At 51.9% G+C, this 27,023-nt stretch overlaps 1 protein-coding gene across 1 annotated transcript in view; it reads left to right on the top strand.

Moving 5' to 3' along the window:
* Positions 1 to 27,023, top strand: part of SRRM3 (serine/arginine repetitive matrix 3) — a 153,537-nt gene that overhangs the window by 66,311 nt on the left and 60,203 nt on the right. The window contains exon 3 of the mRNA XM_067537687.1: positions 13,526 to 13,779. Coding sequence (XP_067393788.1) covers positions 13,556 to 13,779 — 224 coding nt within the window. The 5' untranslated portion in view covers positions 13,526 to 13,555. The remainder of the gene's footprint in view (positions 1 to 13,525; positions 13,780 to 27,023) is intronic.

Consider the following 27,023-nt stretch of genomic DNA (forward strand, 5'->3'; position numbering starts at 1 on the left):
TTTCACTGTCGCAAAGTTCTGCGGAGGCAAAGATTCATGTCTTTTTGTCCAGCCCTTAGCGCAGTGGAGCCCAGATCCTGAGTGTGGCCTCCTAGTCCTGTTGTAATAATAATAATGAATGGATCAGACTCGATGCGGGAATAATGAGCCTGACCTCCTTTGTAAAACACTTTGAGATCTACTGATGAAAAGGTGATTAAGCTGTCACGAGAACCTATATAGAACAGAAAGAGCTGGATATTTTGATGATGATTATTTCTTATATGGAGATAACCATATCTTGAAATCAGAGGTCATATCTGATTACTGCAAATCTAGGGAAAATTATCATGCCACAAGCACATGCCCTGACCGCCAGGCCCTAATTTTCTAGGAGGAGCTCATATCCAACTGCCCCTACTTTTCAAGTGTCCAAATTATAGGCTGGATGCTTGAAATGTAGATGAATTGAGTGGGCTTTTACCAGAGTCTGCACTGGGAAGCAGAGCTGAGGAGTTCCCATTAGAGAATGAATTATTTTTTCAAGTGTCCTCTTTTTTCCCCCTCTCTTTTCTCTAGTCCTTTCTCTCTCTCTATACATATATATTTATAGAGAGCGATAGTGCTTGACTGGCACTAGCATGATTATGTACAGCAGTGCATGAGCAATATAGTTCAGATGACTGTCTAAGAGCACTCTGATGGAATAATGAAAGAAAAACTAGTATTCTACGAAAGCTTTGGCGTGCATTTTTTACCCCGAGGTTTAGTGCTGAATAATTGGCCAGTTATATTCTCCTATTTACACGTGTCTTCCTTGAAGCATGTCTGTGTTATTTATTTATGTATTGCAGTGCAGGGATCAGGGCCCCATCGTGCTGGGCACTATAGAAAAACCCCATAATAAAAAGAAGAGTTTCATCTCCCAGGATGTGCTACCTAGCTCAGTCAGAGGCGACCCCGTTGCTACATGGGAGACGTAGTCCAGCCAGCGAGCCTGTCCTGTAGTGGAGAATGGGGGTTTCAGGCAGGTAGAGAAATGCAGTTTAATGCTGAACTGACTCAAAACAAAACACTTGGGCTCATCTCAGCCAGCTGCGAGGGCTCCGTTTTATTACCCCCGTTTTACAGATTCGGAGACACGAAGAGGCCTGCAAAGCCCTGGGCACCTGCTGAACTGTTCTCACATGAGTAAGTCCTATTGATTTCAGTGGCAGTGCTCGGGTGAGTAAGTGGACCATTTGCAGAATCAGGGGTGAAGTGACTTGCTGTCACTCACACAAGGAGTCAGGAGCTCAGGCAGGCCCTACAGAGGAAGGATGGTCCAATGGTCAGCGCAGTAACCTAAGACTTGGGTTCAGTTCCTTAGTCAGTCGCTATGGGACCTTGGACAAGTCACTTAGTGTCTCCCGGGGCCTCAGTGCCCATCTGTGCAATGGGGATAAGAGCCTTGCCCTGCCTCCCCGGGCTGTTGTGAGGATACGCATAGCTGATTGTGAGGTGCTCAGATTCTACAGGGAAGGGGGCATATAAGCACTGCAGCTAGAGCGCTGGAGTCCTGTGCAGAGCTGCCACCGCCTCTGAGTGTAGTGTCCATGCCATGAAGTTTAAAAAAAAAAAGATTGGGTTCCCATCGCTGGATCTCACTGTGCCCCACAAGCCAGGTGTGGGGCGGTGGAAACCAGGAGGGAGAAGACTGGCCACGTGGCCTGGGACCCCAGTTCAGCTATCCAGAGAGAGACCCCAAAATTCCTATCCAGCTTCCCTGAATGTTATGGACGCAGACTGTGAGTGGCCTACTGATGGCTTGCAAACAGATCAGACTCCAGCCAGAGCCCGGGCTGGGTGTATCTGAGCTTCAAGGCAGGTAGTGTTAACACCACTAGTCCTGACTCCCAGCCCTGTCCTCTAACCACTGTGCAAGGCTGTCTGACATCGCTTTACCGTCTGTCCCTGAACGATTGCAAGCAGCAGTGACTTTCAGTCCCAGGAGAACCCATAGATAATTTCCAGCAGGGAAAGTGGCGGGGAAGCATTGTGGGAGGCTGTGCCGTTCCACAGTCGTGTGTGGGAGTCTGTCTCCCCCCTCTCCCCGGACGGAGCTATGCTGAGATCTCTCATGATCATGCACATCTAATACCATCCGGCTTTAAAAGTCATGTTCCTCCATCCAGTTCTCCTCTGGCACATTCAGCACTGCAAGCCTGCAGACTGCTCTCACTACCCTGTGCAGCCAGCTCTGGCCTCCCCAAACCGGCTGCGAGGGAAGGAACGTTCTCGCAGAGAATTTGGCGTTTCACGTCAAGACTCATCACACCCACAGTTAAGCTACTTGTACCATGCGTGAAAAGAAACCAATGTTTGTTTGTTGCTCTCCTTTAAAACCCGCAGAACATTACAGCCTCATACCTCTAGACCTGCCAATGCTGGGGGTGGAATCAGATAGAGGATACAGTGATGGATGGATGAGTGGGGGCAGAGAAAGAGAAGGATGTATGAGAATAAATAGATCACAGTCTAGTTTTTATTTGGAATGGCTGGCTCTTGAATCCTGCCTGTCTGTCCTCTGTGGTTCAACTTGTGGTTATCCCACCCCTCCCGCCCTCGAAAGGCAGGCTGCTCTCCCAGCAATACATTGTGATTAAATCCTGCAATTTTCACAAATTTAATTTCACAAAAACAAACTAACTCTGCTTCTTTTTTTTTTTTTTTTAATGATCTGACCAGCTCATTTAAATGCGCTAAGTGGTTATAATGGGCTCTCTGTGGTTATGTCTACATTGCAGCTGGGAGCCTGGGTAGACAGACGTGCTAGCGGACTAAAAACAGTGGTGGGGATGGTGCACTGCCAGAGGCTCAGACTAGCCTCCCGAACCTCAGACCCAGCGTAGACATATGCTGTGCGGCATCTGTGTGTGCTCTAAAGAGTTGCATTGCTAACCAGTGGGGATTATCCTAAAGGGGCTTGCATCCGGCCCAAGGAATCACAAAAAGTTTCAGCCGAGATTTGTCAAAGATTCAAGGTGTCTCGGTTTTTCACTGTGCAATTCCTGCTGTCGCAAAGGGGCCTTGATTTGCAGAAAGTACTGAGCGCTGGCAGGGCCCACGCATAATTTTTTCGGGCCCGGTACAAACTTGTAACACGGGCCCCCTCCCACACACATACCACAATCCCTCATCCCAGACATACAATCTCATGAGCCATGAAAAAAAATTTTCCTCGTGGTAACGGGGGTTGCAGCCTGGGCTGGCCCGGTAAAGTGTACCCCTTTCCCCCCCATGTGGGGGCCTTCAGCACTGGCCCACTGAGAAGCAGGCCCCTGACAAGTGTCTCAGGCTGGGCCACCAAATATTGAAGCACCTAAAATGACTAGACGTTTTTAAAAAGCTCGTCCTGCCGCTAAATCCAAGATGGAATCTGGGGAGATTTTTGATTATTCGCTACATCAGACCTCCCCATTTTTGGTGATTTCTTTGGCAACAGAAGGAATCACTGAACGTCAAAGGCAAAAGCAAAGACTCCCTGTTCACAGATTTGATTGTATTATTAAGAAGAACAATACATCCCATGAACACCAAGCACTCAGATAGGGCTTTTCAGCCAAGAATCCCGCAGCATTTTACAAAAGGAGAATAAGATGGGGAAACTGAGGCACAGAGCAGGGCAGTGACTTGCTCACAGTCACTCCCGGCAGAGCTGGAACTAGAATTCAGGGCTGGGATGTGCAAAACTAGTTACACCCCTAACTCCATATGTAGGCACCTGAATAAGCACGCAGCAGCAACTATTGACACCAGTGGGAGGTGCTGGGTGTGCTGCACTTTTGAAAATCGGGCCATTAGAATTCCTAATCACTGGAGCATCCTGCATCTCCAAATCAGGTTGTGTCCCCATTGTACAGACAAGACAAGGTTCTGCGGCTCTACTTCCTGGGTCCTGCTGGAGTTGTGGGTAGGAAAAACAAAGTGCGATGTTGATCCCCAGAAGACGAGAGCCTGACTTTCACACCAGGACAAGTCCGATCTGAGCCTAACGCAGTTGTGGATTGAGAACGTCACACCCTGCACAGATCCACAGGCTGAGCCTCTCATCTTCCTGATTGAATCAAGGCAGCCTGGATCCAAACATGTTTACGTCTCTCCTCCCGGGCCTGTGGGAACGTCAGCTGAGACCCGGAGTTTTCATTACGGCTGACGGAGCTGCTGGTTATTTTTGGAGCAAAGGAAAAGAGAATCAAATCTGATAGTGGAGGAAGGAGGCAGGGACACGTGAAGGTGAAAGAGCAGCAGAGAAAAGAGGGGAGGAGGGGGAGGATGAGAGGACAGACAAGAAGAATCGTTTGTCTTTCACTGGCTCGTCCTCTCCCATGGAAAACAGGTGCCGGGGAGGTGGGTGGCGTTGCAGGGAGACCTTGGTGCCCGTTTTGTCGGGGGAGCCTTTCCCCGGTGGGTTAGACGTGATGGGTGGTGACTGGCCATTCAAAGACTGTCCATGGATTAGATGGCAGCCGGCTTTGTGACCAGCACAGAATCGTGACTGCCTGCACTTCCACTTGTGCCTCCTTCACCTCCGCCACGGCGCTGGCTATTCAAAGGCATCATTTCCTCTCCCCCCCGCTAGCATGGTCCAGCCATTCATAATCCGCTGTTGTGTAGTGGGGAAGGCACTGGGCTAGGATTCAGAAGCCCCTGGCTCTGCCTGTTGTGCCACATGGGCAAGTTGCTTCTCCAGGCCCCAGTTTCTCTTCCCAGCCCCTGTGACGCCGATTGCGAACTGTGCAGGGCGGGGACTGTGTGCAGACCCCGTGCAGCACCAGGCGCCCCTGATCTCGGTGGAGGCTGCGAGGTGCTGCTGCAATACACACAACAGCAACAGCGACTGGCCTGCAGAGCTGTAGCCACTTCTGGGGTGGTGCGTGGCTGCTGTTGAACAGCTCATGACAACCCCATCTGATGGAGTAGGGCAGGCAGTGAAGGGTGATGTATCCAATGGGAACCACCGGGTGAATCTGAGCAGGTCGGAAGCAACCTCTAATGCTGGGATTTGACAGAGCGGCTGTTTGGGAGTCACAGAAACAGGCTAGAGGGGTCCCCCTGGAAGGCTGCAGGAGGAGGGGCTCCATGCCCATCCGAGGTCCCTGAGCAGCGCTCCTCTAGATGTGCGGGGGAGAAAAGCAAGGATGTGGGAGGACAGACTCCCTCGGGGAAAGGTGGAATTTCAGGGATGGGGGTCTTGCTTGGAGCATCTAAAGCGAACCCCACCAGGGGCCTTTAGCACCCCTCATCTTCCTCACTAGTTTGGCAAAAGACCTGCCATGGGAACGTCAGTGACCACAAGAGGGACAGCCAATCCCTCTGCACAGATCCCGAGGGCCGTGCCGAGGCATTAGGTGAGCGCCGGATCCGAGGGAGGGTTGCCCCTTGCCAACTCCACCTGGGCTTTCCCTGAAGGAGGGTCTGGAACAAAGCAGCCAGCAGGCTTGGCCCCATGGGACCGCAGCACTAAAGGTGGAGCCGTGGTGTGTCCATGGCTGATACGTTCATGACAGAGCATAAAAGGGAGGTGCGTGGATCTCTGTGCTTTCAGATCAGCTGATGGAGAAGGGGTGGGATGCCAGCGCTTGGCACGGCAGCCTAAGGGGCAGATGTTCCAACTTCCAGCTGCACCATGCGATTCCCAGAGGGGGATGGAAGGTCAGATGCAGCTGGGTCTCCCGGCTCTTTAATTCCTGAGGCCGTTAAACTTTACGGAATTTAGGGCCAACAAGATCAGGGCCCCAGTGCCCGAAAGAAAGACAACCCTTCTTCGGGTCCCAGCACTGGACAGGGAGACGGGGCCAGCCAATGAGCTGCAGAGTTGGCTAGGGATGCAGCTCTGATGGAGCATCAAGCGCATCCTGCCTTCTGTTGGCAGTCCGGCCTGCTGCAGAAGGCCTGGCGGTGGGAGCTATTTCTTCCCCCCGCCCTGCAGAAGTTGTACCATAAGCTGTGGCTGTGAGCATGAGAACACCACGGAGGGCACTGGGGGTCAAACCCAGGGAGCTCCTGGAGCTGTCACTCCATAGCAGACAGCTCTAGACACTGGTAGAAGACCTCCTCCCGTGCACTAAGCCCATTCAGTGTACGCACATGGAGCCTGGGGGTGCCCCACAGAACTCCTGGCTTAGCTGGGGTGCGGGGGAGCTGGTAAATGAACTCCAAGCAAGTGCTGTGAGAGATGAAAAGTTTAAAAGAGCATGTCTAGTGCTGAGCATTCAGCCTCCTTTATTCTAGTCTTGGCTGGGCCACTGCCTTGCTCTGTGACCTTGGGTGAGTCACGTAACCTTTCTGTGCCTCAGTTTCCCCGCTTGTCAAAGGAGGATAATGTCTCGGAAGGGGATTGTGAGGCTGAATGAGTGAATGATCGTGAAGCCGGGACATGTTTCTGTTGTCTGAGAACATTTCACTGGCAGGCTGCACCAATGCCCTCTTCCACCGATGCGCTTTTCCACTTGAGCAGCAAACGACTGGGGACCTCACTACAGCTGCATCAGAGTGCCCGAACCCCTGAGATTTGCGGTGGGGCAGGGGATGCTCCCTCTCCCCCCGTCATAGCCTGTGACAACTTTCTGTAGCTGCAGTGATTTGCTCTGAGAAGGTAGCTGGCTCCGAGCCCCACCGAAGGCCTGCCATCTCCCAGATAAGCTTTTCCTAGGTCTTCGCTGGACGTGCTGCTCCCCCACGAGTGATTATCTCATTAGTGTAACAGCTTTCCCCAGCCGTAGGCGAAACTTTGGAAGCCGATTGGGTGCCACGTTACAACGGGGCCATTTCACCTGCAATTAATCTTCATCAAAACGGCATTGCCTGGGTGGCCACTGCTGCCCCCTACACGAGTGCCTCTTGCCCCTCTTCCTGGCATGGCCCCGGGGAGAGGGCGTCAGGACCGAACTTGGAAGGGGGTAGGATGAAAAGCAGAAGAGCTGGGGTCTCTGCTGCAAGGGGAGGATGTGACCTGGGCCCAGTCATCATGGAGTCAAAGCGCGAGCACGAGTTAATGTGCAGGCAATCTGCTATTTCCGGGATGCCTGTGTCTTCCAGCCAAGTGTTCTTGCCTAGCAGTACGCCTGTGAATGTGGATCTTTTGGCGGGCACTTGCGTGTGCGAGGAGGGTGGGGAGGAGATGGACTAGACCCTGATGTTGTGAGCTGAATGCATTCCTGGTTTGCAGAAGGCTTGTGGCTGGTCGAATCACAGAGCTGGAAGGGACCTCAAGAAGGTCATCTAATCCATCACGCGGGGTCAGGCTTCAATTCCCATCTCTGCTGTAGACTCGACTGGCGGGGGCCAGATTTTTCAGAGCCACGCATCCAACGTGTTGAGCCCTTGAGAAAATCCAGCCATTAATTCTCACTTACCATTGCATCAGAAGCTCCGAATTTTCAGCTGCCCGCTGGGGCTTTCTGTCTCCAGTTTAACATTCCAGCCTATAGGAGCATCAGCTTTATCCAGGCCCAGTTCACAGGCCCTGGAAATCAGACGAGTTAATATTTGATTATAATATCAATAAACAAAAACTTTTCTTGAGACAAGAATCACCCACAAGAGAGACACAAGAGTGGGAGACTTTGTTCTGGCTATTTGAGCTAGAACAGGCTGTGCTGGATTCCCTCTTCCTCCATCCCCACAATGAAACAGACCCCCACTAAAGTATGATTTTCCTGGCTCTGACCAGGTTGGCCTTCCGGGTGGCGCCTGTGCTAAGCGGTGTGGTTAAGCCGAATTGTCCGCCATGGGCTGCGGTGACTCAGCCTCGTTTTGCTCATGCAGCTTTTTGCTTGGCCAGTGTCGGTCAGTCCCCAAAGACAAATTGTGCCATGGAAAAGGGCTGAATAAAAATATGGAAAGGGAATATTCCTGGGCCAAAGCCTCTGTGGGTGTAAATCAGCCTAGCTCCATTGACTGCAATGGAGCGATGCTGATTTACACCAGCTGTGGATCTGGCCCACTAGTGTTCAGGGCTATAGCCATGGTACGAGGCACCTCTGCAGAGCAGTGATCAGAGGTGCTTTGCCCATGGGGGCAGGGACCATTGGCCTCCTGGCATGCCGGGAGGTGTTAAGGGAGCTCCCCAAAAAGCTGGCATGCACCCCGCTGACTCTCCTTGGGAGGCAGAGCTCTAGGGTAGTGGGCAGGACGCGGGGCTAGCAGCCAGGAGAGCTGGGCTCTAGTCCTGAGTCTGCTTCTTACTCGTTGCAGGACCGCGGCCACGTCACTTCTCCTTTCTGTGCCTCTACTTCCCCTCCAGCCCTTTGTCTGTGTAGAGCGGGGTGGCGTCCCGCCCTGCTGCGACGATCTCCATGCCCGCCGTGCGGTCCCATAGCCATGCGTTGTCCCTGGGCAAACGGAGCCCTTGGAGGTGGGCCCGCCCCACACCACGGCAGGTCATGGCTGGTCCTTCCAACACCTGGCCCTCCTCCGCCCTCGACAGAGCGCCTGCGGCAGCCAGCGTCTCCGTGCACCGGGCTGTGGCGCTCCGGCCTATGGAATGGGAGGGGCTGGCTGGGGGAGGCAGCGGGCCTGGGGGAAGCATTTTCTGCCCAGAGTTGGAGCCGTCTTTCTCACATCCCCCCCCCAAACGTCCCTGCCCTCCCACCTCCGACAACGTCCTTAAAAGCTTCCGCACGGGAGACAACAGCCGGCTGCGTTGCCTGGCAACCGGCAGTACATTGGATGGAGTGAATTAAAATAGCTCTGGTTGTTGACCCTTCGCAAATAAAAACTGGAGCAGTTAACGAGCCCCGTGGCTGCCACTTATCCCTGGGACCCGCTTTTGGCCCAGAGCCAAGCTGCCAGGTAGCAGCCAGCCGGGACCTGGGGGCCTGACTCAGCCCTTCTTCAGGCCAAGCCACAGGCCCCGCTCCTGGGGTGAGTTACACCCCCATTCTCCGTTCTGCCAGGCCCCTTTACCACACCTGGGCCGAGCACCAGGGCCTTGAAAAGGGGGGAACAAACCGCAGGCGATGCCTCCCCCCAGCCCTCACAAACACACCAGCCTCCTACACCAGTCCTGCGCCCACGTGCTGATGACATCCAAGGGAGCATTGACTTCAGTGGGCTTTGGCCCAGGCCCTAGCTCCGTGGGGCCTAGGTGAATGAGCCTCAGTAGCCCCATTTCACAGATGGGAAAACTGAGGCACAGAAAGGGGACAGGCACCCTGCTCCCCAGCTCAGCCCTGCTTTACAGCGCTACAGATGCCCCTCTCCCCTTTAGCCCTCCCACACAATGGTGGCTCGCTGCCACACTCCATTTCCCTTGTGACGCAAGTCATCTAAGACATGACACGGCCCCAGCACCCACCCTCGTGGCTCTTCCGTGTTTCATTAGTGCCCCGCTCACCTTTCCGAGTGTTGTTTATTGTCTGGCCTGTGTCTCCGTCAGCTTCTCCAGCCAATTTCTGTTTTCCTTTGTGCTCAAAGCCGCTGATTCCTTTGGCCTTTCTGTGTGCCTCCTTTCCTGTCCCTTTCTCCAGCCCAAAGACGTGGTGACAAAGGAGCATCTTTACTGCTCAGAGCAGAATGTGCCCAAAGCGAAGCACCTTATCCCCCGGGAGAGGCAAGAACAAAGTGCAAAGCATTCAAGGACACGAACAATTCCTGATCTTGTAACAAGAGGCTTATAAACTGTCTGAGCGAAAGCCCCCAGGGGAATCAATATGCCGTGTGCATCAGACCAGTGTGTGTGTATGGGGGCAGGGGGATGGACAACTTTCCTTTAGTAAAATCTGGATCGAAGTCGTCTTTAAAACACCCCTTGACTTCCAGCCTACTTCTGCGCCTGTTGTATTTTGTACCAATGAGTCAGGTCGTTTAGTTGAATGATACTTTGCATTTCTCTGGCGCCTTCCATTCGAGGGTCTCAAATAAAGGCACCAATAAATCCAATCTTGCAACTTCCCTGCGGGGCGCGTCGGTATCATTCACCCTCCAGCGTTACAAATGGAGAAACTGAGTCACGGAGCAGGGCAGCGACTTGCCCAGAGTCATAGACGGCTTCTGCGGCATGGCTGGGAACAGTACCCAGTTCTCTGGAGTCTCAGCCTGGTGCTTTAACTACTCTGTAAAGACAAGAGGGCTCAGTTTGTTACCCAGCTTTAAAGAAATGCTATTCAGAGCTATGTGGGGGACGCGACAGAGAGGGCAGCAGCATCTTTGAGTGTACGCTGTTCTTAACTGGCGCCTGTAAGTACAATTGCCGTGTCCATGAGAAATGGCCTGCCCAGCTATGCCCTCTCTGAGACGCCGAGCCCTGCTGACTTCCCTAGGCAGGCCCCCATCACGCTCAGGGCATGGGAGCCGAATGGTTTTGGCTGTTCCCTGCCCGGATACGTTGGAGGGGACGGCATCCCAGCACCTCTCCCCGCCTCACGCGCTCACAGCAGGGCAGTCCCAGTCTGGCCCAGGGCACCCAAACCAGGAGTCCCACTCGTTCCCATGTAGCCCACCAGGGTGGACCCCTGGGTGCAGGCTACCTGCAGAGCGGTCCCCAAGGCTCCTTAGGAAGCGGGGGAGGCAGCAGCTGGCCCTTCGGCCAAGACAGTCTGGAGAAGTCGCTCCCTCTGGTCTCCATGAGGTTGTTTCCTCTCTTGTGCCACCGGGCTCCTGACCCCTCAGCTGTGGGCATTTCTCTGCTCACCGGCAAAGTGGGCCACAGCGTTGGGCTTGTGCTGGACTCCTCTCTGCTCCCGGGTGCTCAGGTCGCAGCAAGAAGAGCTATTGATGCCTCTGCCTGGGGCTGGCTAACGGATGGTGGGTGACCTAGATTTTCCCACAATGCACTGATACAAAGACGCTGAAGCACAAAGCAGGTGGACGCATTCTAGGGCCGTAGGTGAGCCTCTTTGTCCAGACTTCTCACTAAGCCCCGGCTCTGGAAATCACACACTAAGCAGGTTTCCTCGTCTCTGTCCTCTAAACATGGAGAGGCTGCAGGGGTTATGGGGTACTTCCTCCCTGTACTGAGAAGATCTTCCTGCCTTTAATCTGAGCTAGGCAACCTGCACCCCTAGACTTTTGCAATGGGCACCTTATATTAATAATTAAGTCTTGTGCTTAATTTCATAGCGTGCATTCCAAGAGACACACACTAGCCAGATTTCAGCTGCAGGCTGTAGGGATATGGGAGGCTGCACCGTGTGCCTGCTCATTCGCAATCTGTGCCTAATCGCTATCTCAGCTTGCAGGTAGCCATGACTTTCCTCCCAGCACGTCCAGCTCTCTCAAACCTTTATCGTTAGCAGAGGAGCTCAGCTGGGGTTTTCCTGCAATGAGGATTCAACGTAGCCATCACAGAACCTCCTAGACTTCTGCAAAATGCATGGTTTGAGCTTGTGCTTAATGAAATAATCCAGTTAGCAAGATGACCTCAGGGCCGACGGGGCTTTGCTGCAGCCAGGGAATCAAAAGATTCAGGTTGGTTCAGCAGCACAGAGAGATCTCTTCTCCAGTTGGGGGGGTCGGATCAAATCAAGGTGTGGGGAAATGGCTCTGAAGGAGGTCAAATGCTACCGCGACCAGAGGGGATGACTTACTGGTATGTGCCCACCCCCCTGCTCTGGCTGTCTGTAGCACTGGACCAGGGACCTCTGGCTCTAAAAGCATGAACTGCCACGATGTGATCTTAATAACCAGCACTACTAGCTCTTAGCCAATGACAGATTCATACAGCTCTGTGCATGGTCCAGTTTCTACAGGGAGACAGAAGAGCCACGTCGTCAGCCTGGCGATAGCTCTAAGCACCTGGGTTGCCTTTCCTCGCCTTCCTGTGAAGGCAGATTTGAATCCTAGCTGGGTCAGGTCTCCTTAGATTTTCCAGTGGTAGGTGAAATGCAGCTCTCCTCCGATGAGCTACGATATTAAGTGACACAGCCCCGCTTCCTTGTGTGTGTCAGTCGGATCTGCTGGCTTTAGGAACTAAAATGGGTTCTGGCTACATTTCACTCCTGTTGGCCCTGTGGAGTCAGCCCTCCTGGTGCATCCGCAGCTGAATCGTTTGCTAAGTTTGCATCAGTTACACTCGGGGAATCTCGTTTTAGACCAGGGGAGGAGGCGCACAGTTGTCATCTAGGGCAAATAGGAAGACGATGGAGTTGCACAGATGTCACCAACAGCATAGACAAATTGGAGGGTTGGACCAAACGAAATCTGATGAAGTTCAACAAGGACAAGCACAAAGTCCTGCACTTAGGATGGAAGAATCCCAGGCACTGCTACAGACTGGGGCCCAATGGGCTAGGCAACAGTTCTGCAGAAAAGGACCTGGGGGTTACAGTGGACAAGAAGCTAGATATGAGTCAGCAGCCCAGAAGGCTAACGGTGTATTGGATACATTAGTAGGAGCATTGCCAGCAGATCGAGGGAAGTGATTATTCCCCTCTCTTCAGCATTGGTGAGGCCACATCTGGAGTCCAGTTTTGGGGCCCCCACTACAGAAAGGGATGTGGACAAATTGGAGAGAGTCCAGCACAGGGCAACGAAAATGATTAGGGGGCTGGAGCACATGACTCAAGAGGAGAGGCTGAGGGAATGGGGCTTGTTTAGTCTGCAGAAGAGAAGAATGAGAGGGGATTTGATAGCAGCCTTCAACTACCTGAAAGGGGGTTCCAGGGAGGATGGAGCTAGGCTGTTCTCAGTGGTGGCAGATGACAGAACTAGGAGCAATGGTCTCAAGTTGCAGTGGGGGAGGTCTAGGTTGGACATTAGAAAACACTTGTTTCCTAGGAGGGTGGTGAAGCACTGGAATGGGTTACCTAGGGAGGTGGTGGAATCTCCATCTTTAGAGGATTTTAAGGCCTGGCTTGACAAAGCCCTGGCTGGGATGATTTAGTTGGGGTTGGTCCTGCTTTGAGCAGGGGGTTGGACTAAGATGACCTCCTGAGGTCCCTTCCAACCCTCATCTTCTGTGATTCTGTGATAGTTTGGCCAGCAGAATCTTAATTACTGGTGATGATGTGCAAGAAGGAAAAGAACTCAGATTGACTCAGATCCCAGGCATTTCCTAGTAAACTGACCAGGTTTGAGCTGGAAATCCTATCGACACAACAAACCCAGAGCCCGGTGCTGCCATTTCTACTGTCTCTTTGCTGAATAGGACCTCGCTTTTTAATGCTGCGGCGAGCAAAGCCAGCCAAGTTGAACCTCGCCGCAGCTTGTCCAGGGATGGAATCACCTATTGAAGGAGGGTCTTTCACGTAATGCTTTTATTGCTGGATTACATGGGGTCTGTACCCACTATACACTGTCCTTTCAAGTACACCACCATGGTCCAGAACCCCTCCTGGATTAGTATTGACTTCTCTCTCTGACTTAATGGCAGTAGCCCTGCCTGGCTGCCAGCGTGCGTCCCCAATGTACTGGGAAGCAGATTAGAACAGCTCGTCCCCCATTAAGCTGTCAGTATTAATTTGGTGCAGTGGCTTAGTGCTCAACTGTATTTTTTCCTTCCCTCCTGGTTGGCACTAGGGAGGCTGGAAATGACTTACCATGAATTTGTTTCCATCCCTCGCAGGGGCTGCGGAGTCGGAGGGCGCACTCTGGGATGGCCCTCTATAACAACGGGGCCAAGATGCCTTCCCCCCAGGAGGCGGCCAATGGCTTTCCCCAGCCCGGTGCCTCTGGCACCTGGCACAAGCCGGAGGAGGAGGTGCGGCTGGTGGAGCCCAGCATGGTGAAGAAGGCTCACCGGGAGATCCTGGATCACGAGCGGAAGCGGCGGGTGGAGCTGAAGTGTATGGAGCTCCAGGAGATGATGGAAGAACAAGGGTAAGTGATGTCCTTATAGAGGACCGTTTCTCAGCTAGCTCCCTGCAGTGCATGGGCCTTGGATGCCACCAGAACCGGGCCGCCTGCGACCCAGTACATCGCACCCCTGGAGCAAGTCATTAGCCATCCTCATCCACAGCAGGGCAGGGTCTGGGGGTCCCTGGTCCCCAGCCCCATCTTCAGTCCATGTCATATTTCTCCACCACACGCCCCGCTGCCTTCTCGGCCAGGGCTGCTCACATTACGGGCCCGGGACCAGCAGGCCTTTCTGAAATCCCACCCTTGTGCGGCTAAATGTGGATTTTGGAGACTAAGCTGAGGCTCCTCTGGTTGGAAATATTGGCCATTGCTTCATTCCACCTCTGTGAGGAAGGGGGGTCAGTGTTATCTGACACAGGTCACGGCAAAGGCCCAGCTCCTCAAGGGGTTGAGCTACCCAACTCCTGTTGATTTCAACTGGAAGTGAGGAGCCTCAATAGCATTGAGGATCTGGGCCAAAGCGACTTAGCCCACGACCACAGAGTGAGTCGGTGTCAGAGCTGGGATCAGCACTCAGGATCTCCCACCACCTAGCCCCTTGCCCATTCCTGCAGAGCTGCTTTCCCGGGGGCCTGTCTGCTGGTCAGTAGGAGGATGCAATGGAGAGGCTGGAGCGGCCGAGAGGTTTGGGGTGCAGGATGTCTCGTGCGATGGTTTCTCTCCCTGACATGGTGCTTTGCAATGTAAGACCGTGAAAGCACCAAAGTTAAGCTGTTGCTACCAAACCAGAGGTCCTGACAAGTACATGTTCCACCCTGATGCTCCCAGATCCTGCTAGTGCATGTTTCAGAGCACATCGTGTTCTCCTAGGAGCACAGCGATCGGACCTATGGCCCATCTAGTCCAGAACCCTGTCACCAAGATGACTAGCATATACCCCATGTGGGTCTCTTCTCCTTTCCCCCTTCCTCTGTCCAGACTGCTATGCTGGTCTACATCCACTGGGAATCTGTCCCAAAGTATTTTGGGGCCAAATCTTACCGATCCCAGGCCGGAGAGTGCACTGCAGAGTATGATCAGAGATAGGCAGACAAACTGAGGGGCAGTGAGAATTGTTGTTAACCCAAAACGTAACATGTCCGTGTTTTCCTATCCTTCTCAGAAGCTACAAGATGGCTAAGTGGCTGCCTCCTGGTTTTTAATACCCTCTCACTGTCTGATCGCAGGGCAACCATCTGTCGCTTCCTCACACGACCCTTCCTTTCCATTTCTGTCATTTTCTCCTAGCCTTTTCTGACAGCTTCCCACCGTAGGCATTTCTCCAGCTGGGTAGGCAGGCAAGAGGGCATCTGCACTGACAGCACCCAGAGCTATCTGGAGCCACCAGTGTGGGAATTAACACTTAGAAAAATAGAGTCGTAGAAGATTAGGGTTGGAACACACTTGGAGAGAGGCTGTCTCCATCCTTCCATCTCCGAAGGCTGGTCCAGAGAGCTCTGGACCCATGCCAGGTTCACTGACTGGAAGCATGATGGCGCAGGGTGTATCTTTTATCGGGAGGGTAGGTGGGACTGGAGAATCCAGGCAAAGTTGAGCCACAGGAATGAATCAAGAGAAAATGCTGAGCAGACTGAGGTTAGGACAGCATCCCAATCAAAGCAGGCATACCTGGGGGTACCTAATCATTAGAGCTCTTGTCAAACTGGAGGGTTTGGTTTGCGTTGGGGAAGGAGTTGGATGATCACATTTCAATCAAAGACATAGGAAACTCCAGACTGGATCACATTCATGATCCACTGCATCTAGGATCTTGTCTCTGACCGTGCCTGGCACCAGATGCCTCACAGGAAGGTGCAGGAAACCCCACAGTAGCGGATAATCTGCCTTCATGAAGGTCTCATCCTAGTTAGAGGTTGGTTTAAAGCCTGATGCAGGAAGTTTAATATCCCTTCCAAAAATGTATTAACATTAACTGTTATAACTCTGGGTATTCTTGTTATCCATCTCCATTTCCCTTCCCTCTTCGAATCTTCCTAAGTTCTTGGCTTTAGCCATGCTGTGGCAATGAGTTCCACTGTCTAAGTATGTGTATTTCAGCCCCACTTGTTCCCTGTCTGTGTTAAATTCTCTGTATGGGTAGGAGTCCTTAGTCTCCGTGCAAAGATCAGCTGGAATGCCTGAAGGTATTTTTGAGAGACGGGGCTGTAGAAATGCATGTGTTTCCTGTTTGCTAAAATTTTCTTCTCCCTTTTTGAGGGGGGCAGGGAGAGATGTGGGCACCTCTCTCAGAAAGTCATTGGCCTTACAGAGAACAAAGGCCAAATGCCTCGAGCACCTAGAGTTCATATTTTCAAGAGAGTGAGTGGACCCTGGACATGTGAAAATCTGGCCTAATTGTGGGGTGTTGAGCTCTTGAACATCTGTCCCTGATCTCTTCTGAAAACTGGGCTTTGATCCTGGTTGGCATCCAATGCTCACAGGGCCTTTGACAAGATTCAGGTTAGACATTCAGTGCTGCAGGAATAAAACAGGTGAAGTGAAGAAGGATGGAGGGTCAGCGGTGCTGTGGGTGAGGTGCTAACTAGAGTGGAAGGATGGTTCAGTGGTTTGGTTTCTTGCTTGCTTGCAAGAAGCTAGACCTGAGTTCAATTCCCTGCTCAGACCCACACTGCCTGTGTGACCTTGGGCAAGTCGCTTAGCCTCTCTGTGACTCAGTTCCCCTATCTGTACAATGGGGATAATAGTCTAACCTCGCCTCTCCAGAGTGTTGTGAGGATAAATGCATCACAGATTGTGGCGTGCGGCTATTAAGGGAATAGCACATCAGTACCAGAGTTGCTCAGACAATGGGGTTGTGATTTGTGTTGCAAAGTTCTCTGCCAAGAAATCTTGAGCTTTCAGATGGGGCACTGTTCTGCTCTCCGATCACCACAGCAGCAGGGATTCTGATCTCCCAGATAAACATTTCTCCCTCGGGTTCACCAGCTACTGGGGATTTGCACTAGAAACCCTCTTTGAAACCTGATCTGGCCATGGCGTGGCTGACCAAGTGTATTAGACCCAACTGCGTTTAAAGCGAGCCCTCAAGCTCAGTGAAATGGCCAATGCTAAGCACAGATTCAAATCTAAATGATCTCTCCGTCTCCAACTCCCCAAGCCCTGAATCTCTTTGTCAGGATTTTCCCCAGAGCCTGTGTCAGCTCCGCTCCTGCGCAGTGCATACCCCCAAGGGCTGGTGCTGGGCCGGGCCTGACGTCTGCCTGGCCTGGGCCCCCACAGCCAAACGATGCTTTGAAGCGCTCCCTCCTCCTGTAGTTCACAGGGCTTGGCAAAGAGGCGGCAGAGGCTCCCAAGCCCAGAGGCTGCGGGGAAAGGAAAGCAGCTGGGAGACATCTGAATGCTCCCCGGCTTGGTTTACAGTGGAGGTGGAAGAGGGCGTTGCTTGGCTTGCTTTGTTTACTGCTGCTCTCGGTGAAAGTAGCTGATAAATTATTGAGTTTTTCAATTATTCCCAGGCCTCGGGGGGGGCGGTGTGTGTGTGTGTGAAGGAGGCAGGGACTTGACATGCTCTGAATGCCGGGTGAGATTGGATTTCACGCTCAGCCACAGAAAATGTTCGGTGTGATTCACCCCGCTTGGCTCTCCAGCCCTCCCCGCTCCTAGCCCGGGCCTGGCTTGTGTTGTCTTGTCTCTGCAGCATTTGGGCCTGTAACAAGAAATAGCCGCAGAGGTGAGAACACAACCCCACGGGTGGCAGGTCTGGTGGAAGCCCAGGGCTGGCTTTGATAGCCCTTCCATGGAACGGTGGGGGGATGACCTGGGGGGAAATGTAACGACTACTCATTCAGTTCTGCATAGACTTGTCTGCCATGCTCGTCATCTGAGCACCTTTCTGCCATGAATCAAGCAACATGGCTAACACCTGCCATGTGTTTGTTCATCATCGAAATCCACTGAGCCCGGTCTGGTTCTAGGGATGGGGGAACCCAACAGCCTTTTGGGCGTTGGAACTGGTTTTGAGTCTGAATTAATCCCTATTACCATGGGATGGGATAAATTGGACTTTATTTTTCTGCCGCTGATCAGTGAGTGTTTAATCAACTGGCTTTGTTGCACGAGGCTGTGTGGCCTGCCATTTAGAAGAACTGGCTTCTGTCGGGTAATCTTGGGCAAGTCACGTCACTGCTCCGTACCTCAGTTTCCCCATCTGTAAAACAGGGATAATGATACCGATCTCCTTTGTAAAGCGCTTTGAGATCTACTGATGTAAAGTGGCATATGAGTAATAAGTTCTGCCCAGGGTTTTCTCAATCCTTAGTTTTAGGGGGGTTATATTTGGGGGTTGATATTGAACTTTGGGATCTAGAACTGAATGGAGAGCTGCCTCCTTAGACTCCTTCTTAGAGTTTATACAAGGACTGATAAGTTTTAGTACTAATTTGATGATTCCATTCCAGTCCAATACGGAGACGGATTTGTTTGATTTGATTTGAGTTAGCTTTGCTAGTTGAATTTTGAATTTCACAGTATTAATAAAAGCTCTGCTCTGCAGAGACGTTTTCTAGATCTGTTCAGTTTGTTTAAGAGATTTAACGTTTATTTTTTTAAAAAAAAACCCTATTCTTGGGTCACTTTTCCCCCTATAAATAACATGGGTCCAAAACCTTCGATGGCCTGGGGTGGATACGAGCCAGTCAACCTAAAACCCTGAGCAGCTCCCCCGAAATAAGTCTGTGGGTTTATCTACAGTGCAGTCAGAGGTGCATACTAGCTCCAATAACACACAGTGCAAGCTATACTGTCCGCCTGTGACCCTGGGTATGGACTCAGGCAGCTGGGCCAGCTGTTGTTGTTGTAGCAAGCCAGGTCAGAGCTAGCACGGGTCTGGCTACACACATTGCAGTCACACCTCTGATTTGCAGCATAGACATACTCTGTGGTTCTCGCATCATTGGCACCCGTAACAGGGACCCTGCTAGATTATGAATTAAAAGTTGTCCTGTGTTCCTTCTTGGAACACTGGCACGCAGACCCAGATGCCATGAGGATGGATGGCAATCTAAAACCCTGAGATGGAACCGTCATTTATCCCAGAGCCTGTCCTTTGAATCAACAGACTGACACGGCACCAGCAAGCCGTCCTGCGAAAAGCAGAACCGACATTAGTTTCCAACAAGCACCCTTTAGTGGTTTTGTGAGCGACAGAGTCCGGCTGAGAAACTGCTTTGGATTTTTTCTAAATTGCTTTATTGATGATCTGAATTTTAGCTTTGAATTACAACGGGAGGGCAAGCTCTCCAGTGCGACTGGCAAATGGACTGGGATTTAAATACTAGCAGGCTGCCATTTCTCTTTGTGCAAGGTGCTTCCTGAATCGAAACAGACAAGCATGTTCTGACACGTAAAGGGGTTTCACGCTCGTATTTCTGCCTTTGCCAGCACGTGCATTTGGAGACGCTTCGGGTCACAGAGGAAGTTACGGCTAAGAAGTCTTTGGTTCTCCTAGCAGCGCAGGATCCTGCCTTCATGACTCTTCTTGTTCAAATCACTTAACACGGCCCATCCAAACGGGTGTTAGGCACCCAACTAGCTGTCTGGGATTTGCAGCATTGCCCGTTTGTGCTTAGGACTGCAGACGTTGGCAGGTCCCGTTTAGCTGACAATGTGCTGAAATGCCCGTCCTGGCCCGGCGTGGAGCTACAGCTGGGAGAAACAGGTCAGAAGATTTGCAGAGATCACCTTTAAATAAAGGAGGAGGGAAGTGGAGCTAGAGACTGGATTATCTTCGCTGGCCGCTGGGTGTTGCTCTTACATCACAACAATGCAGCTGCCAGCACAGGTCTCTGGCTGTAAAGTAGGAGTCCCGAGAGGTGGATTGAAGGCATTCCATGCTGCACACCAGACTTCAGGGACGCCAAACTCGGTCTCCTCTGATGAGGTGCAAAGAGCTATCAGCTCCTTAGGTCCTCTCCTCATAGACTCGTAGACTTTAAGGTCAGAAGGGACCATTATGATCATCTAGTCTGACCTCCTGCACAATGCAGGCCACAGAACCGTGCCGCCCTCCCCGCTCCCACTGCTGTAATAGGCCCCTAACCTCTGGCTGAGTCACTGTAGTCCTCCGATAATGGTTTAAAATTCAAGGTACAGAGAATCCACCAGCAAGTGAGCCGGGCCCCACGCGGCAGAGAAAGGAGAAACCCCCCGCAAGGTCTTTGGCAATCTGCCCTGGGGGAAAATTCCTTCCTGACCCCAAATATGGCGATCAGCTAAACCCTGAACATGTGGGCAAGACTCACCAGCCAGACACCCAGAAAGAATTCTCTGCAATAACTCAGAACCCGCCCATCTAACATCCCTTCACAGGCCACTCGGCATATTTACCGCTAGTAGTCAAAGATCAGTCAATTGCCACATCTGGCTGTCCCATCAGACCATCCCCTCCATAGACTTATCAAGCTCAGTCTTGAAGTCAGCTCGGTTTTTTGCCCCCACTGCTCCCCTTGGAAGGCCGTTCCAGAACTTCACTCTCCTGCCTCTCCGAAATACCTCAGTCTAAAAAGGTGTGTCCTACTGGTATATAGCATAGCACCATAGACCTGAGGGATGGGCAGGACTCGTTCAATCAGCCAGTCTATCTCCCTGTGAGTGCAGGATTGTCCCCTAGAGGAATGCTTGGCCATCTACATTTTCTTGTTTAAATCTGTGCCCACTCAGGGGTGTTTTCAGGGCTTTGGGATTTTGACAGGAAAGACACTTAACCAAACTGTACCTCGGTTTCCCCAGCTGCAAAATAAGGATAATGAGGCTGGCTTTCCTCTGTGAGGTGCTCTGAAATCCAGGGATGGACATTTCTCTATAAGAGTGAAGTATAATTTATGAAACAGACTCAACAGTGCAAAAGATCTCCAAGGCAGCAACTGTCTTTTTTGTTACTTGGCTCCGCAACGCTTTGTGGAGCCCGGATCTTTGAGTTGGGTTCCTAGGGGCAGTCTGGTCTCATGGAGGGAGGACTGGAGTAGGACTCAGAAGACCTGGATTCTACTCCCAGCTCTGCCAACTGACCTGCTGGGTGACCTGCGACAAGCTGCTTCCTGTGCCTCAGTTTCCCCAGTGGTTTGATGGCTACTGGTGAAAACTGCTATATAAGAGCCAGGTATTATTATTATTATTATTTTTAGGCTCTACTAGAATAATCATTACTAAACAGAAAATACTAGCGTGCACACTTAAATAAAAAGGAATACAAAATACAACCTCTCTCTGCCTATCTTAGGTGTTTTGCTGGTATCATCCGTCCAGGACTAGATTTACATATCTCAGCACCCACACAGCCAGATTTGTAGCCGAGCTCAGCGCCCATTTAGGCACAAAAATAAGAGGCAGCACTCTACAGGTCCCTGTGGGACACAAGGCCAGATTTTCCAAAGGACTCAGCATCCAACGGACACCCAAGGCCCGGAGGCTCAAATCCTCCAGTCAGTGGAAGTTAAATGCCTAAATACCCTTGATGTGGGCCAGAGTACTTTGGAAAACGTGGCTTATAGTATTGAAGTGTGTGTAAACATAGCACACTCCCCTCTATATCCCTTTTCTGCATCTCCTGGCTTTGTTTTGAACCCTGCAGCCTTCCCATCAGATAGATGTTTTGCATTTAACGCTTTTGGAAGGGAAACAAGAAACTTTCAGCCCCCCTGGAAAGGATTCACTTGAGAGAGGTACAAAATACTCCAGGAAAAGCTCAGTCACTGTCTGTTAAATAGGCAACAAACCAGACTGTAAGTAATGGGAGAGTGGCAGCCGTGAGATGGAACTAACAGGAGGTACAGACAGCATTCAAGGGGGCAATTGAGCGTCTGAGTCTCCGCTCAGCCTTTTATGTTACCAAGCAATTTAGTCACAGGAGATCTGTCATCAGGCAGATGCAATTTGCTCTTAGAGGTCACCCTTAGCTGCATAGGATGCAGTTGTGGCCTGCCTGCTCCAGACCTAGCCACAGATTGATATAATATTGTTATTTGTAGTACTGCATGTGCGCTTAGACGCCCCAGACTAGGCTCGTGGCCCCATTGTGCTCCCTGCTGTGCAGGCAAAGAATGAGAGACAGTCCCTGACCCAGAGGGCTTAGAATTGAAATAGGCAGGAAGGTTGGGAGGAAAGAAGGGTCATTACCCTGCTTTCCAGATGGGGAACTGAGGCAGGGAGCAAGCAAGTAGGCTGTGAGAGAACCAGGATCTGACGCTGGTTCTGCTCGGAATCCCAGGTCACTGCCTTCCCCATAAGGCGCCAACACAAGGGCTGCAGAACCAGCTCCTAAAATTCCTCTCCTCAGCATGCATGGAATAAAAGTCAAACCCCGAGTTAGCTCCGTCCCTGTGGATATCACACACACTCAGCAATGTGGTCCCACTTCTCCATCACCTGCTTCAAAAGCCCTGAGCAACTCGAGAGCTTCCACTCAGCCGCATTGGCTCCTTCTGCAGGCTGCCTCTGGATGATTTCTGACACCAGCCAGCAAACAGCCATGCGCTGCGCAGTGATCTACTGAGGCACTCACCCGGCCCCAGTGCAGCAATATCTGAATGCCTCGCGGTCTTTAATATACTTACTCTTCTAATACCCCTGGGGGCAGAGCAGGGCTGTTATCCCCACGTTAGAGATGGGAAACTGAGGCTGAGTGTCTTGGCCAAGGTGATGTGGGCAGTCTGTAGCACAGCAGAGATTTAAACCCAGGCCTATGACCTAACCACTGGGCCGTCCTTCCTTCTTATTTCCTATCGCCATTCACAACCTACAGAGATGATTCCACAATACGTGCACAGCAGGGCAGCGATCCTGTCCCACCCGGTAACTGACACGGGCCAAAGTCGGCCTAGGCTAATTTCACTGACCTCAGTGGGGGTTAGACCCGGGAGGAAGGTCGCCCCACTTGTTCTGGGTGTTAGGGTGTGATGGCAGGGATGGGGTTTACACAGGATTTTCTGGGTTGGATCAGATTGTCGGTCTCGCTGATTTGGAATCCAGGCTTTGCAGAGGAAAACGAACGTGCTGCTCATGCCCCTGCTCTGTGGGTCAGTGTTGGGCAGGGGGAACATCTGCGATCGTTTCGTGCCCTGAAGCCTGGCCTACAATCGCCACTATGCTATCCATCGCCCTTCGATTACCTGGCCCTTTTTAAAAGCAGGTCTCGCAAAGCGAGCTGCCCCTTTAAGAAGGCTTCAAGGTCCAGCACCTGAGTGGCCCAGGAAAGAGGCACTCTGGGGACTTCTCAGAGGATCCCTGGGAACTGTAGGCTACACCAGCATCGGAGCTGAACCCCGAAGGCCTCTCAAAGGGACCTGCCTGCCCTGTGACACCCGGCTCCTCCTGGCATTGGCCTGGGCGACTTTCTGCAGCAGTGAATTCCCCTGGCTGGCAGATTGCTGCCTAGGGAGCGACTGCCTTATACTGGCTCCTTAGATTCACTGCCCTGCTCTTGCACTGAGCATTCCCTTGTTCTCGTATCACAGGGCAATGTAAAGGCAAGGGACTGATCGGCTTGCATGAGGCCCTCGATCATTTTCACTGCCTGACTCAAGGCCCTTTTAACTCTTCTCCTTCCCGAGCCAAATCATCCTAGTCCTGGCAATTTCTCGTCACCCCAGGACCTCTCTGAGCCTCTCTTCCCTTGAATCTCCCTGTGGCCTTGACAACAGCACTGCAGCTTTGCTGGCCCACAGCCTCACGCTGCTAGTCTGCACCAAGCAGTGCGTTCAGAGGGGAGTAGCCATCTGCTCAGACGGAGCCTGGAAGACCACATCCAGGCCTGCTGCCCCCTTTGTCAAAGGACGTTGAAAAACTGGAGAGGGTGCGGAGGAAAGCCCCACAAAGAATTCAAGGGGCTGGAGAAAAAGGCCTTACGGCTAGTGACGTACAGAGCTTGATCTGTTTAGTTTATGAAAAGGAAGATCAAGGTGACTTGATTGCAGGGTATAGGTACCTTCATGTTAGAAGCAAAGCACAAGTTTTTAGCAGTGACACATTAACCGCGGGAGCAAACTGCCAAGGGAAATGCTGGCGTCTCCCTCCCTCTCTGAATGTCCGCAGGTCCAGCCTGGAGGCCTGTCGGGAAGAGATGCCCGCCAGTCACTGGGCTCGATGCTGGAGTGACTGGCTGCAGTTCTCTGGCCTGTGATACACGGCAGGTCAAAGCAGCGGATCCAATGTCCTTTCGGTTTTTGAAATGGATGAGTCTGTGCAGGGTTCTAGGTGACAGGCTCAGAAGGGGGCTTCTCAGACCCTCTGGCTTGATGCGCTTGCTGCAGGCAGGAAGGACATTACAAGAGGGCGGGGTGGGAACGGCTGCCACGGAGGATGAGATGTGAGAAAAGAGGCGAAGGAAAGGGTGGAAAAGGCCCCTTTGAAGTGTCCAGTGGGATGGTCTTTTTGTCCTGAGTTTGTCACTTCTCTTCACCCAGGTGAAAACACAAACCTTGTGATTTCCCTGTAGGGTTCTGGCAGATGGCACGCTGGGAACTCCGGTAAACAAGAGAACGGCCCTGCCTCATCCTCTGACCAGGCATGGCACTGAAATGGGACAGTGAGAGGGGATAGTGGAACTTAGCAATAAGGCACAAATGTTCACCAGTGAGGGGATTTATCCACTGGAACAACTTCACAAGGCCATGCTGGATTCTCTTCCCTGGCAATTTGTTAATCGAGATTGGCTGTTTTTCTAAAAGATCTGCACTAGTTCAAACAGGAATTCAGGCCAGCAGGTCCTGTGGCCTGTGTTACACAGGTCCCGACGAGATGATCTCCGTGATCCCTTCTGGCCTTATATGAATCAATGTCCTGCAATGCTGAAACAAGGACTTGGTCCATTGAAACTGCCAGTGATCAAAACCTGATGTCTCCACTGGGCTGCACTCACTGGTTTGTTGTTGTAGGATTACCCTTAAAGGCTGAGTTTTGCCCATCCATTTGTTGATGCAGGGCCATACATGGGGTCTTAGCTTGTTGGTAGCAGGTCTTTTTTTTAAACAAGAACATTAGGCTATTGAGTTTGGAGAAAACGCAAAGAAAGAATTACCGGGTTTTAACCAAGAGATAAGCTGCTCTAAGGACAAAAGGTCAGACAAAGGTTGGACCGAAATAACTCAAGGAGGGTGGCATGCCAACCAAAATAGAACAGACCAGTATGTTCCTTTAGGAGTGGGGGGGGGGGAGTTGGTGGGGGTGGAGAGAGATGAGATGTTAGGGACGCCAGGAGAGAATGGTTCTGCTGGCCAGGACACAGCTTCAGCCAGTCAGAGGCTAAAAGCAGAAAGAGCTTCCCCAAGACGTCATGAGAGAAGGAAGCAACTTAGCAGGGGCTGTACAGGGAGAGCTGATGATCTACTGACGTCTGACCCCCCGTCTCCCAGTAGCATCCAATGAATGGATGAAGTGTGGCCACGGCGGAGGGGTGCGGGGCTCGGATCAATGTGTGTGCCGACAGCCAGGCTCTGAGAGCAGAACCAGCATTTATAACACGCCATGGCACGCCTTGGCCTTTTCCAGCAAACATTTTCCTCCCCTCCAGAAGTGAATGTTGTGTTTACTCTCCCCGGGACAGACGGGTCATGTGGTTCCAACAGCTCTGGGTTCGTTTTCTTCTATCTACCCACGTTAACTGCCCATCTAGCTTATTTACGTCTGTCTAGCTCATCTGTCTGCTCGGGTTTCATCTATTACCTATCTAGCTACTTATGTCTTCTCTTTCTACCTGACTTATCCTATTGACCTGTATCTACCTATGCGTGTTCGACGGTTAAACAAGCAGGAGGTACTTAGACACCAAAGTGTTGAGATAGATAGATAGATAGATAGATTGTATGGGGATGGATGGATGGATGCTGGGTGTGTATGGAGATGGAGAGAGAGACTTAGGATAGCACGTTAGATGGACAGTCTGGTTGGACAATAGACTGGTCCATGGATGCAGCTTCCTGCCAGGCCCTTTGGAGATGCTGCTCTCTGACCTCCATCCCTAGCCTGGCATATGCCCGCGACCACCCCAGCCCACTGGGCAGCATCCCACATGGGGCCCAGCTGCCTTTGTGCCTGGCCCTGACACGCGGGCACTTCTTCACACTTCACCTGCTCTGCTCCCTGCCCTGCATAGTAGCAAACCCGCTGACTTCCAGCAGCTAAATCCCCCCACTTCACGTCACCTCGCTGCTGCTCTGGGGGTTTGGAACTCTGCCGGGAACCTGACTGCCTTTGTGCAAAACCTCCAGCTAGTCCTGGTGGCCTTGAAGAATTGTCCAGTGCAGGGCTGGGGTTATCCCAGAAGAAATGGGGGAAATGATGTCTTTAGGACCGGGGCGGGAGGGTCCGCACGATGAGGCAGGTTTCAGGAACTGTCACCAGCTGGCATGCTAATGAGGCCGTCTCAGTACAAAGGAACTCATTCATATTAATTTCTTCCACACCCCTCCCCATTTTCACGAGGGGTTCTGTGAATTTCACACTTTCAAAGACAGTTTTAGGAGATAAAATCTCCATATAAAATCTGGGAAAGGGAAGGGCGGCCAGCGGTTCCGCCTGGACCCAGCCCACAGCCCTGGAAGAGGAAAAAGCTGTGCAGATCTGCTGGAAAATGCTGACCCCGTGATGGAAGGGCCTGGGTTGCTCCTGCCGAGATCCTCGCAGGCTTTTCTTTCTCTCAGTGATGGATCCTCCTTTAATCCAGCCTCAGACCCCAGGAATGGGAGAGAAGAGCTTAGCAGAGGGGAAATCATTTCTGCAGAGTTCCAGGCTTCCCTGATGGATTTTTATTTGTTTGACAGTGACTCCCAAGGGCAATCGGGGCCCCATTGCGCCAGGTGCTGTACGTACACATGGTGAGGGAGACTACGTGTGCCAATGAGTTTACAATCTAAACAGACAAGGCAGAGTAAGGCTGGGAGGGGAAACTGAGGCACAGAGGGGGGGAAAGTGAGTTGTCGAAGGTCACACAGCACGTCTGGATCAGAGCTAGGAATAGCACCCAGGTCTCCTGACTCATCCTATACACTAGACTAAGCGCCATCTAGACACAGAGCCCATGTGTGGCAGATCTCTTTGTAAACAAGCTCTACCTGGAGCCTGTCGCCGGCTGTTTCACTGCACAGCACAGAGACATTTCAGGGTGTCTCCCAGGCATCATTCTTTTATGACACAGACCAACTTTTGGGGGTCAGCAGAGGGAAAGTTGATTGAGTATGACTGCAGTCGTCAACTGCTTCCACTCAAGGGGACTC

The sequence above is a fragment of the Emydura macquarii genome, unplaced genomic scaffold (assembly GCF_026122565.2).
Source record: "Emydura macquarii macquarii isolate MOO-44397 ecotype Brisbane River unplaced genomic scaffold, CSIRO-AGI_Emac_v2 contig_450, whole genome shotgun sequence".
NCBI lineage: Eukaryota > Metazoa > Chordata > Testudines > Chelidae > Emydura > Emydura macquarii.